A 14,393-nucleotide genomic window follows, 5' to 3' on the forward strand; every position below is an offset into this window, starting at 1 on the left:
GTTTTTGGCTGTGCCCCTGGCTGGGCAAATCTGCACCTGAGTCCTTAAGTGCTCTCCCTCCCCCACTACAGTTTGCAGCACTGGGAGTAGGGTTCCCATCATTACTGTGTCTCCAACTTTTGTGCCCTTGTCTGTGTGGTCCCTCTACCTTTTGTGGTGCAGAAGCCGTAATCAGCCTTTAGTTCTTCAGAAAGAACTTCTGTATGTGTAGGTGGAGATTATAGGAGAATTCAGGGTCTTCCTAGGCCACCCTCTTAGACACCTCCTCTCATGATCTGACTCTTGCAGTTACACATAGACACACTATACACATTTTGATATTTATTAATAAAAATGGTCCAGAAAAGGATTGAGTAAAACTTACAGTGATAAGGTTTAAAATAAGAGTTGTATTTAGTTCTGTTGTCTCTAGGGGAGTGTAACCAGTCTAGAAAGCTGTGTAATCTCCTAAAACAGGACTCAGATCACACCACTCAAGTGTTAGATATCAAAAGAAATTTTCCCTTTTCTCTTTTGTCAAAGCAAAATACAGTGGAGGTTTTTACTCACACGCCTGCTTTCCAGTGAAGGGGTAGACAAAGAAGTTAAAAAAGAAACAGGCAAAATCTTGAAAGTAAGAATGAAAGCTAGTGAAGAAAAAGGGTTCCTGAGTGCTCAAGAATCATTCACTGAAGTAATCCTCTAGTCCTTCCATATCCATTTCCAGAGAGGAATTTAGACAGGCCAGAGCGGATGACGCATCCTTGGCTTTCTGGACACTTGGTTTGGGTTGAGGAGTTTCTGGCTGGATGGATTCCTTCCTGATGTCTTTATTACCACTTAGAATCCGTTGGCTCTCAAAAAAGAATTGATTAGGATGGCTCAAAGAAAAGCCACAATCATCCACCTGTATAAGAAAGCAAGTGTATATCGTATTAATACATAACAAAGCTATAAATTAAGGGGCTTCATAAACCATTCTAGACCTTGTTTAAAGACTATTTAAGGCATGCCTGGGTGGCTCAGTCGGTTCAGCATCTGCCTTCGGCTCAGGTCATGATCCGGGGGTCCTGGGATCGAGTCCCTCATCGGGCTCCCTGCTCGGCAGGGAGCATGCTTCTCCTTTTCCCTCTGCTACTCCCCCTGCTTATACTCTCTCTCTGTGTCTCTGTCAAATAAATAATTTTAAAAAAATAATAAAGTTTAAAAACTATTTAATGCCCAACACATGGATCCTAGTAGTTCTCTGTCATAACTCTCAGATGATTTCATCTGGAAGGTGTGGATGAAATTTGTATTTCCAGCCTGAACCTCTGCACTTAGTCCCAATTTCCTGTCCAGCTCTATTTCATCGCTACCTTCTACTTAACATCTGAGAGGGCTAAGCAAAATGCCTGCCCGACTGTCTGTCAATAAGTACTTTTTTAAAAGAAAAAAAAAGGGAGGGTGTAGTCTTTAACCATTCCAAAACCATAGGGACTGGATATAAACAGACACTGTCTGAATATTGGTCCCTGACACCACTCCTATTTTAGAGTATATTTATAAGTCTGGCATATGTAATCCCATTTAGTATCATTTAAACACTGCAGATTTAACGAGTACTACTTTTTTTCCCTAACTTTGATTCCAAAATTTATTAATGGTGAAGAAAAATATATTCCTTAATATTAGCAAGCACTTACTGAATGCCTACTATGTGCCAGACATTATTCTAAGTGGCATAAAACACACGCCATACTCATTTACACACAGGTATATAAATACAGTTAACTTCCATAAGAGCCCTGTGAAGGGAGATTTATCAATATTCTCCCAGTTTAGAAAGAGGTTAAGTTAACTTGCCCAAGATCACATACTGGCAGGCCTGGAGATGGGATATGAATGAGCAGAATTCATGCTCATAACCAGTATGCTCTGCTGTCATGTCCTTGTGCCAAGGTCAGTAATTTCATAATGCATTCATTTCTTAAAATGTGTAAGCCTTTACTAACTCTTGAGGTGTGATAGAAGAGCAAGATAGCTCCTGAAGTGTGAACCCCCTACACCACTTTCTTTACATTCAACCAATGGGTCAGACTAAGTTGATCACATGTCAAATCTCTGCCCTCCCTGCCTTCTGACAACAAAAGGAGTACCATTTTACTTGAGTTATTTGTTGTGTTTTTGTTAAGGGATATTTCACTTCAAATTTTTTACAAACTGAGAAGGCATTACACTTTCTTTGTTCATCTGTCTTATATTTATCGACCTTTTAAGGTCTCACTCTTTGTACTGAAGTGACTTGCATACAGTAGGTATCTAAGTATTTGGTGAGTTGATCCCAGAACTAACCAGTGGATATCAGTCACACATGTCACATAGGGAGACTTACCTGTGTAACGAGCTAGTAATTTTTCAGCACACAAGAATGCATTTGACTAACTCTAAAGAAATTTCTAGCCTAGTAAGTCATATACTTAAAAATCTCTATCAAGAATAAAAAAGTGATAAGGGTCACAGACAAAGGCTTATTATCTCCACTCCACAGAGAAATTCTGGCTGGGTTGATCAAGGAAGGCTTTGTGAGGAAGGGCTATATGAGTTGAGTTTGGGAAGATGGAGAAAGTGAAAAGCTGGGATAATGAGGTCAAGGTTAATATAAGCAGCAGAACCACATGAGCAAGGTAGTAAGGAATGTTCCTATAAAGCAGGTCGATCAGATGGCCTGGTGTAAAAGGCATATAAAAGGGAATAATAGGAAATGAAGTTGGAAAGACAGGCTGGGGCCAGACCTCAGAGAGCCTTGAAAACCAGGGTAAGTAGTCTAGACCTAATTTTGTAGACATCAGGGAGTCACTAAAAATCCTTAAGAGGGGAGGTGATGTGATTAAAGCAATGTATAATCTTATGGTAGATTAAAATGGATTAGCAGGGGGTTAAAAGAGTTGCTGTCATGGTTCAGAATTAACCCTCTTAACAGGTGAACCAATAAATAAACAAGGCGTTTTCTGGAAATACTTACTTGAATTCCCCAGGATTCTCTGATTTTCTTTAGTCAGTTGTTGATACATGTTAGGTCAATAATTTTATAGTAATTTCGGTGTATAGCAGATTGACAGCATACAGACTAGTTCATTTTAAGAGTTAATACTCAGATCACTAAGAACAAATTTTTATCTGCTACTTTGCTGCTTAATTTTAAAATGTTTCCTTAATGTTTTATGATAAATCTGTAACTTTTATCAACAATGGAGTCATTTGTGAACTTTATTATATTAGATTTTTCACCCAATTCATTAAAAAGTGGGAGATCCAATATAGAGTTTGCATTTTACAAAATGTTTCATGAAAAGTGTATTGTGTAACACATTTCAATCAGAAGGCTTTATGTTTTATAAATAAAGAACATTAGAGATTGGAAAGACCTTGAAGATCCTTTAAGTTGAACCTCCTACATGTACAAACTAGGAAAATGAAGCCTAAGGAGATTACATGGTTTATACAAAATCAAAGAACTAGTAACTGGTTTTGTCTGAATTAAGGCCTTCTGACTAGATCACTTAGTTGCTCTGAGTTATGTAAAGTCAAATAAACTTACAATCATATAATATTTCTGGAGCTAAACTTGGCTATAAAGAAAGATTATAAAAAATGGTATTATTTCATATAAAAAGAATCTAGCACTTTGTGCTATAATTACACATTAGGGATTTTCTTTTTTTTTTAAGATTTATTTATTTATTTGAGAGAGCGAGAATGAGAGAGAGTACATGAGAGGGGGTTGGGTCAGAGGGAGAAGCAGGCTCCTCGCTGAGCAGGGAGCCCGATGTGGGACTCGATCCCGAAACTCCGGGATCATGACCTGAGCCGAAGGCAGTTGCTTAACCAACTGAGCCACCCAGGCGCACCACATTAGGGATTTTCTACACCTTGTTTCAACTTGTTAAAATTCTCAATACATCTGTTGTCACAGAAGAGGACTCTCTAGCTTGAAATGAATTATTAGACTTCAACTTGGACAAAATGAAATATGATCAACTTTCTAAGCCTCAGTTTCCTCGTCAATGAACTGGAGGTTATAGTAATAACAGCTGCTGCATCATAAGGTTGCCATGGGGAATACCAAGGAAATAGGAGTGTAAAAAAAGTGTTGCTTCTATGAAATCTAAATTAATTCAAGAAAGGCAAGTCACTTAAAAAAGAAAAAGGTGTATTCCCAAAAAGGGAAAAAGAACATATTGTTTTATATGTGTCATTAGCTTCCTCTTCTGCTTTAAAGCAGCCCAAATTGGAAATTGGTGATGGTGTATTATGGGTATAGTTTATTTAAAAAAAAAAAAAAAAGTTGAATTCTAATCCTAAAACTCCACTCAAGTATGAGACCTTGCCCATACATCAAAAGATGAATAAAAGACCTTGAAATGTTTTACCTTTAAAATATATTGTTTAAAAAATGTACATTTTTTATTCCATTTTAATTAATGCTCTTATTAACCAACTAAAGCAGTGACAAGGGCCTTGAAATGAGGACATGTACCATGTTTCTATGTGACATTTGGCTTTTCAGCTGTGCCTCAGGTCTGCAATTGCACTTTCTTAACTCATTTTGCTAATAAGCTCATTTTACTGAACTTACAGTCTAATTAAGTGCTTGGTAGCATGATGAAATTATGAAGAGTTTCCTTCTGTATACTGGATTGTATTTTCTTCCAAGAGAGGTTCTTTGTCTCTTGAATATTTTCTTTCTTTCACTTTTATTTCTGGCTGAAGGAAGTTGCCATTCAGTTTCCTTTCATCTTGTTCAGAAAAATTAACTTTGGTTTATGCTCCTCCCTGCACTGCCCCCCTCAACCCTAACAAAATGAAAATAGATTTTACTTCAAAATCAAATTAGAAGAATAGGGAAAACAAGTTGTCCCCACTGAAATACCCCACTTTCACTTAGTTCTGCGTAGAAGTCAGCAGCTATTTCCTTTATTCCCTGTTTTTAAAAGATACGAACATTCTAGATATGGAAACACTCAGAATTTTGTTTCCTTCCTTGCCATTTTTCTTAATTGGCTGCTATTGGTGATGTTTTCCTTTGTGTTAGATGATTTTTTATGATGTTCTGTACACTGTGTTCACTACTAAGGGGGAAATTTGTGATGCATTTTCATTCTGCCGTATTAGCTTGGAAGTCCTGAAGTACTGTAAAGGATATGAAATAAAACCAGTATAGTTGGGAGTCCAGAAAAAGGAAATGGGGTTGGAGAGGCCTTTATAGGCTACATTGTAAATTCTGGATTTCATCTTTAGAGCAATTGGGAAGCCCTTTAAGATTTGGTGGTGGTGGTGGTGGTGGTGGTGGTGGTGGTGGTGGTGGTGGTGGTTGTTTTAAAGCAGTTTACTGAAATAATCATATTCCTCTGTTTTAAAGATCATTCTAGCAGCTGTGTGGAGGGTAAAGAACTGGAAGGGTGCACATGTTGTAGATGCTGGGAAATGAGTTAGGAAGCTCCTGTGATCCAAGTGAGACGTGATCATGGCTTCTAGCCCAGCAGTCTGATATCCATAATAATGACCCTGAGTTATTATAAAAAAGCTGAATTGTATTTGCTATATCCTGTTTAAGATTGCAGGAAAATGGGCGCCTGGGTGGCTCAGTCGTTAAGCGTCTACCTTCGGCTCAGGTCATGATCCCAGGGTGCTGGGATCGAGTCCCACATCGGGCTCCCTGCTTGGCGGGAAGCCTGCTTCTCCCACTCCCCCTGCTTGCATTCCCTCTCTTGCTGTCTCTCTCTGTCAAAAAAAAAAAAATCTTAAAAAAAAAAAAAGGTTGCAGGAAAATGTAGAATTTAGCAAGATTTCTGTAAAGATTTATATAGTGGGGAAAAAAATTATGCTCAGCTATTTGGAAAATAAGTATCAAGAATGACTCAGTGCCTAAAGAGGTCTATTTCTAAGGAAACAATTTTCAATTAAAATTCAGAGATGAATCTACACAAGGCCTAGTATTTTCATTTACACAGAGAGTATGCCAAAAGAAAAAACATACACTATAGTATAAAACATTGCTCCCTAAAAACACTGAGGAAAATGCATTTCAAGCAGGCCAGACTTTGGTATCTACTAACTGAATCTCAAACATTTGCTGGAATCAACATGTTTTCCACACAATGACCTTCACACAAACAGAGGTCTCATGTTTCTGCCACAGCAAATGTAGTTTGAAGGGATGGAAGCAATATTGTTTTACCTATGGGATATTTGGGTTTTTAATCAAGAGGTTTTGCAATGACAGCTTATAATGAGGCAGCTGGTATTACCAAAAAAGCCATATGGAACTATCATAGCACGGCTGTAAATGGGATCAATTAACTGGTTCATTTTCAAAACTTTCATCAAAATGAGTTTGATCAGAGAGTCCGCAGGAAAATAAACATAGCTTTAAAAATATTTTTTAAGGGGGGGGCAGGCAGGATGGCAGAAAACACAATAAAAACATTCTATTTTGAAATTAAATGAGAAAAAATAATAGGTATCTCATGAATTCAAACAGCCTTTTTATTCCATTGATTTTTATGTAGCTTAAGTTGTACGTGGGAGGATTTAGACATATGTCTTTTCAAAATCTTCATTAATCTAAGGCAAGTTTAAAATTGGCCATAGTAGTAATACTCCTATAAGAATGAGATACTACAAAAGCAGATCTGAGAACTAAAAAAAAAATTCTTCTTACTTTTTGGTGATTATGTCACCAACTCAATGTTTCAATCTAATTTTCACATCTTATTTAAAAACAAGGAAGGAGGTTGACTAATAGACCTCAATTTGTGGAAGTTCTGAGGCCTCTTAATTAAAAGAAGGGTCCACACATAATTAAGAACACATATGAAATTAAACCTTTCAAGCTGAGCAAGCAAATTAAGGAATATGGTCTTTAAGGAAAAGAGTCATGCAAAACTGGTACTGAAAATACCAAATGAACAGGGCTTACCTGGTAAGATTCCTATACGCATAAAACTAATGAGAACTCGTGCTTGTCTCCTATTTCACTGATGTCTATTTAGTCCTTCACATTTTGTGAAAACAAAGTTTTTATGTTTTGAAATAACAGTAATATTTTCAACAGTTAGGTGTAGCAGAAGATGAGACCCACAGCAGACCAGGGGTGCTAGGTCCAGATCTCCCACTTACCAGCTATGGCACCTCAGGCAAATCATACAGAATCGCTAGGCTTCGGATTTTTTTTTTTTTTAAGATTTCATTTATTTATTTGACAGAGAGAGAAAGATCACAAGTAGGCAGACAGGCAGGCAGAGGGAGAAGCAGCCTCCCCACTGAGCATGGAGCCCAATGCAGGGCTCGATCCCAGGACGCTGGGATCATGACCTGAGCCAAAGGCAGACGCTTAACTGAGCCACCCAGGTGGCCCTTGGATTTTTTTTTTTTAATGTAAACTATGATGGCTGGATCATGAATCTAGACACAAAATGCTAGTGACCTCAACAGTCATTATTACAAATACAGTATTGGATTCCACAGAAGCGCACAGTCATGGTTAGGCTCATCATAAGCTTTTATGAGTTACCTGACAGTCTGGTTCAACTCCAAGTCCGTCCCTTATGAGCAGTATGACCTTACAAAGGTTGCTCAGCTTCTCTAAACTTCATTCGTAAATGGAAATAAAAATAGTATCTAGCTTAGTACTGTAGTGTGGATCAAAAGAGCTAATGTGGCCAAAGTACTTAGTGCTGGGCCGGGCATGTGTTAAAGGTTCTACAGATGTTGGCTGCTAGTACTATATTCATTCTTGGTAATATTATAGGGTATATTTTTCCTATGAAATATTTTATAATGTAAGAAATTCTGCTATTATATAACTACAACAGAAAAATTATTTCATGAAAACTAGGAAAAACAAAAGTGAATAGCATGGTAGCGGATGACAAATTCAATAAACGCAACATCTATTTGGGGAGGGTCATGGACGGATCCTTTTGAAACCCAGTAAGAGACTTCCAAAAACTGCACATATATACTCACAGAAAAAAATGTCTCAAGAAGTGCATGGACTTTCAGGTCTATTCTTAGATGTCTGACCTAGGTTAGGAAGCCATGATCAGGACCAGTGGTTGCCAACAGGGGGGTCCATGGGCAGATGTGTTCTGCTGACTTGTACAGGGTCTTCAAACTTGTCAGTGTGAAGGCCCCTAATGGGACGTGAATTCATCAGCACACCATAGTTCCTCCCGTATTCTATTAATCACAGCCACCTACACTTTTCTGGGTTATCTGCCTGACCTCCGTAGGCTTCTGAGTTTGTGACCCTTGCTTTACACCTTTCAGAACCTACTAGTAGGACTTATACAGGCATACTGTGTTTTACTGCATTTTCCAGACACTGTGTTTTTGAAGTGAAATTGAAGATCTGTGGCAACCCTGCAGCTGAGCAAGTCTATCAGCACCATTTTTCCAACAGCACTTGCTCACTTCATGTCTCTGTGTCACATTTTGGTAATTCGCCCAATATTTCAAACTTTATGATTATTTTTGTTATGGTGACCTTTGATGTTACTACTGTAATTGTGCTGGGGCACCAGAAACCATGCCCATACAAGATGTCAAACTTAATTGATAAATGCCGTATGTGTTCTGACTCCTCCACTGACTGGACATTCCCCCATCTCTCTCCCTTTCCTCTGATTTCCCTATTCCCCGAGACACAACAATACTGAAATCAGGCCAATTATTAACCCCAGAAGGGCCTCTCAGTGTTCAAGTGAAAGAAAAAGCTGCCCATCTGTCACTTTAAATCAAAGCTAGAGGTGATTAAGCTTAGTGAGGAAGGCATCTTGAAAGCTGAGAGAGGCCAAAAGCTAGGCCTCTTGTGCCAAACAAACAGCCAAGTTGTGAATGCAAAGGAAGAGTTCTTGAAGGAAATGAAAACTGTTATTCCAGAGAAGACACGAATGAATGAAAAGAAAGCAAAACAGCCTTATTGCTGATGTGAGAAAGTTTTCCTGGTCTGGACAGACGATCACACCAGCCACAACATTCCCTGAAGCCAAAGCTAATCCAGAGCAAAGCCCTAACTTTTCAATTCTATGAAGGTTGAGACAGGTGAGGAAGCTACAGAAAAATAGTTTGAAGCTAGCAGAGGTTGGTTCATGTTTAAGGAAAGAAGCCATTTCCATAACATTGGAAGTACAAAGTGAAGCAGCAGGTGCTGATGTAGAAGCTACAGCAGGTTACCCAAAAGATCTTAGCCGAGAGAATTCCTGAAGGTGCTACACTAAACAGCAGATTTTCAGGGTGGATGAAACAGCCTTGTATTTGAAGAAGATGCCATGTAGGACATCTTTCATAGCTAGAGAGGAGAAGTCAGTGCCAGGCTTCAAAACTTTCAAGGATAGACCGACTCTCTTGTTAGAGGCTAATGCAGCTAGTGGCTATAAGTTGAAGCCAATGCTCACTGACCATTTTGAAAATCCTAGGAATAATCCTTGAGAATTATGCTGAATCTACTTTGCCTGTGCTCTATAAATGGAACAACAAAGCTTGGGTAACAGCACATATACTTACAACATGGCTGACTGAATATTCTAAGCCCACTACTGACACCTACTGCTCAGAAAAAAAAATTCCTTTCAAAATATTTCTGCTTACCAGGGGCACCCGGCTGGCTCAGTTGGTAGAGCATGAGACTCTTGATCTAGGGGTCATGAGTTCAAGCCCCATGCTGGGCATACATTACACTGACAATGTACCTGCCTACCCAAGAGCTTGGAGATGTATAAATTTAATGTTATTTTCATCTCTGCTAACACAACATCCATTCTGCAGCCCATGGATCAAGGAGTCATTTTGACTTTTGACTATAGCTGCCATACACAAATGATTCCTCTGATGGATCTGAGCAAAGTAAATTAAAAACCTTCTGGAGGGGCGCCTGCGTGGCTCAGTTGGTTAAGCATCTGCTTTCGGCTCAGGCCATGATCCCAGGTCCTGGGATGGAGCCCCACGACAGGCTCCCTGATCAGCGGGAACCTGCTTCTCTCTCTCCCTCTGCCCCCTCCCCGTTTATGCGCACTCTCGCTCTCTCAAATAAATAAATAAAATCTTAAAAAAAAAAAAAAACCCTTCTGGAAAGGATTCATCATTCTAGATCCCATTAAGAACATCCGTGATTCATGAGAAGGGGGTCAAAATACCAACACAATAGGAGTTTGGGAGAAGATGATTCCAACCCTCACTGATGACCTTAAGGGGTTCAAGGTGTCAGTGGAGGAAGTACATGCAGATGGAGAAATAGCAAGAGAACTAGAATTAGAAGTGGAGCCTGAAGATGTGCCTGAGTTGCTGCAATCTCATGATAAAACTTGAACAGATGAGGAGTTACTTCTTATGGATGAGCACAGAAAGAGGTTTCTTGAGATGGAATGTACTCTTGGTGAAGATGCTGTGAAGATTGTTGAAATGACAACAAAGGATTGAGAACATGACATAAACTTAGTTGAGGAAGCAGTGGAAGGGTCTGAAAGGACTGATTCCAATTTTGAAAGAACTTCTACTGTGGGTACAATGCTATCAAACAGCATCGCATGCTATAGAGAAATCATGCATGAAAGGAAGAGTCAGTTGATGTGGCAAACATCTTATTTTTCAAAACTGCCACAGCCACCCAACCTTCAGCAACTACCACCCTGATCAGTCAGCAGTCATGAACATGGAGGGAGGACCCTCCACCAGCAAAAAGATTGACTTGCTGACAGCTCACATGATGGTTAGCATTTTTTAGCAATAAAGTATTTTTTAATTAAGGTGTGTACATTCTCAATGACATAATGCTATTGCACAGTTAATAGACTACAGTATAATGGAAGCATAAATATTACATGCACTGGGAAACCCAAAAACGCATTCAACTCACTTTACTGTGATGGTCTGGAGCCAAACCCAAGGTATCGCCAAGCTGTACTTGGCGATACCATGTCAAAAGGGTACTGAGAGAAGATGTACTGTACTACAGAAGCATGTCAAAAGAGGCTGACAAGACAAAAACCAACACATTTCCCTGATTCCCTTGCAGTTAGGGGTCCCACATGTAACTGAGGTTCTGCCATGCAGGTAAATAGGAGATTTGGGAAGCAAGAGTAACATGGAGGGGGCAGCCACAACTAAAACAATCAGATTTTCTACAGGGAAGATGGCAAAAGCCTCTGGTTTTTCTAGGCACCTCGGGTAACTATGCTAGATCTATTCCAAGAGTTGCTAATTAAGGCCTAAATCTGGCCCACTGTTTTTGTAAATAAAGTTCTACTGGAACACAGCCATGCTCATTCATTTATATATTGTCTATGGCTGCTTTTGACTACAACAGCAAAGACGGGCAGTTCTGACAGAGACCATATGGACAATAAAGTCTACAATTTTTACAAACTGGCACGTTGCTGAGAAAGCTGACTGACCCTTGGTCTCATCCCTAGATGTGACATGGTGGGTGGAGGCTTTAGTAGGTTTTCCCACTGGGTAGCTTCTCCTAGTTACAATGTTTTTGGTTCTGGAGCATCCTCGTTTTAATTTTCTGGCCCTTCCATAAATTTTATAAGCTACCTAATACCATGTAATAAATCCCTTGCTGGTGAAAATAGCTGGAGTGGTTTCTATTGCTGCAACTAAAATCCCTGAATGAACCATGGAGTAACAAAAAAAACCCAAAGAATTAAGCCATAAAGTTTAAAAATGGACTTACATTATGTATCATCTCGAAGTACTTCTGACAGGCCACTTGATAATGCGTCCCTTTTACTAAATCCAAGATCTAAAATGCATGGGAAAAAGAGAAAGCAAAATTAGAAACGAGGTTTCTCTAAACCACTGTAGCTCACGGTTGTGGACCTTTTCATAATCTTTATTCCAGACAGGAAATGCATTAAATCATGGGGTATGTTGTACTTCTGCAGCCTGGACACTGTGATAATGCTGACATTATACAGTCGCTGTTTAGGTCAGCATTAAACCACAGATGACAAGAGATAGTCAGTGATCTTTCTGACCTACCAACTGTGAATTTCAATAACTTTACCTTGACAACAAGATGAAAATAGATCCCAGTATTATGACTTTGACAGTTATTGTCAGATCATATTGCAACATCTCTTCCAAAATTATAGATATAAATTTAGTAATCTAAATGGTGCATAAAGCAATCAAGTATACTATTTAGATTTTTATTTTCCACATTACCAGTTTATACAGATGCAGTCTAAAATACAGCTGTGTACCCATCAGGAAAATTTAATGTAAGCCCTTTGGACGAGTATCTTTGGAAAGGGAATGCTTTTGCCTTCAATCAGATTTGTTCTTTTTTTTTGAAAGGAAGTTATTTCTAGTAAAGCTCAGCAGAATATGAGAGTGAATAGCCTATTCTGAACACCTATTAGGAACATCAGCCTATCGTTTGTAAATACAATTTTCTTTCCAATTCTACTTCATGTAATCTCTTTGGAGCGGGACGAACTCCCATTCTTATCAGCCAAGTGCAATGCCAGTTGAAATTCGTAAAGTTTCATCACTCCCCTACCCCAGCAAATAAATAAAATACATATTTGGTCTGTTTATCAAACACAGTAAAATGCAGGAATTAAGAGATAGCCTAAAATGAAGGGAAATAAAATTCTGGAGAAATGTTCATTTCTATCCCTTTTCAAAGGGCTGACCTTCCTGTGACAACAAGAAATGTACATGAAGCCTCAAATTCCTGCTATCCACATTACTGAATATAGTTGACATCTTTTGACAGATACACAAAATTATTACAGTTATGGAGTGGGCATCATACAATCCTGACAAGAATGTGCTTAAAAGAACTGAACTGTTTTTCTCTGATTGTCTTATAGATTACTTTTATTAAATCCTATATGAATGACCTATGTAAATGCCAACCAATCACAGCACCCAGGATCCTGCCTATTTGACCTGTTCATTTTTCTTGAATTATTAGAGCAGAAATGAAAAATAAATCCATTTAAAATGAATGGCTATAAATCTTTTAAAATGAAGAAAGTCACAAAGTTTTCAAAGTAATTCTATACATAGATATTCAAATTGTGTTGAGGTGAACTTGCAACTGATTACTGGCAAACATCAATGATACCAGGAAGGAATATCTGTGAATTGCAATTTTGGAGAGGTACAGTCTTCAAACTTTAAATGATACCATAAATGACCTGAAGAGAAAATGAACTCATAGAAATAAACAAAAAGCTCACTGTGTGGTATATAATAAAGCTCTTTTATGTAAAAACAAAATAAATCCAACATTATATTCTATGCATATACATACTGGAGAGATATATATTTAAATATATATGAACTTATACACATATATTTAAGTATGTTCCTTGCAAAGTAAATATGTAACATTATATATACACATTATAATATACATGTTTGGGAAGCATGCTATAAAGTCAATACTTATAAGAAACATTTAAAAAATATCTAGTTGGGGGCAATTGGCTGGCTCAGTCAGTGGAGTGTGCAACTCTTGATCTCAGGGTCGTGAGTTCAAGCCCCACGCTGCGCATGCAGCCTACTTAAAATAAATTAATAAAAATATCTAGTTGGGTGACATACACATATGTAAAAAGTTACTAAAGAAAACTGACATATAAGCCACAGAATGTAAGAAAAGCTTATGTATTTTGAAATTTTAGGTTCCATCAAAAGTAAATTTAGATTAATCACAGATCAATCCCCCTGCTCCACTCTCAGAGAAGGCTCTTCCTTAACCAAAATCATTTAATTTTCCTCTTCCTATTTGCTTTATCTTTCTAGGATGAATTTTTATTTGGAAACTTCTTGCAAATCCATAAATAAATCATTCAACCATCATCTATCCTTAAATAACTTTATTGATGTTACAGCATACTTGAGGTAAATGAAAGTTTCTGCACATATGTAACGGTATATGAGGAAAAAAGACAACAGAGTGTTTTTCATTGGCTGGAAAAGCTACTCAAAGACAGACACATTTAGGCCTAAGGAGAGGATCTAGGGAAGGAAGAAGTAAACCAAGTAATAGAGATGTGGGGACAACAAATCCAGGGGAAAGACTGCTTTGAGGCGATTAGGTATTACTGGAAGGTATTATCCTCATTTCAGAGATGAAGAAATATATCCTCTTAAATAGGAGTGTCTATCTAGAGAGTGCCATTTATTGTGAGAAGAATTTAAAAATTTAAAAATCCTATGCAATTTGTGATTTTGTTTTCCTTGAGAAGAATATGTAGACCAAAACTCAAAAATCCAATAACTAATAAACACACGTACTTGAATTTCACATTATGATCTAAATCATAGAGACATAGGAAGAGAAGAAAGAGAAGGATCTTGTGGACCAATGAATGAAGTCTGGCTTTTTCTCTGAGTAAAATGGGGAGCTA

At 38.1% G+C, this 14,393-nt stretch overlaps 1 protein-coding gene across 1 annotated transcript in view; it reads right to left on the bottom strand.

Moving 5' to 3' along the window:
- Positions 1-249: 249 nt before the first annotated feature.
- Positions 250-14,393, bottom strand: part of PRIM2 (DNA primase subunit 2) — a 304,959-nt gene continuing 290,815 nt past the window's right edge. The window contains 2 exon segments of the mRNA XM_035728717.1: positions 250-886; positions 11,699-11,767. Of these exon segments, the coding sequence (XP_035584610.1) occupies positions 662-886; positions 11,699-11,767 (294 nt within the window). The 3' untranslated portion in view covers positions 250-661.

The sequence above is a fragment of the Zalophus californianus genome, chromosome 7, assembly GCF_009762305.2.
Source record: "Zalophus californianus isolate mZalCal1 chromosome 7, mZalCal1.pri.v2, whole genome shotgun sequence".
Classification (NCBI taxonomy): Eukaryota; Metazoa; Chordata; class Mammalia; order Carnivora; family Otariidae; genus Zalophus; species Zalophus californianus.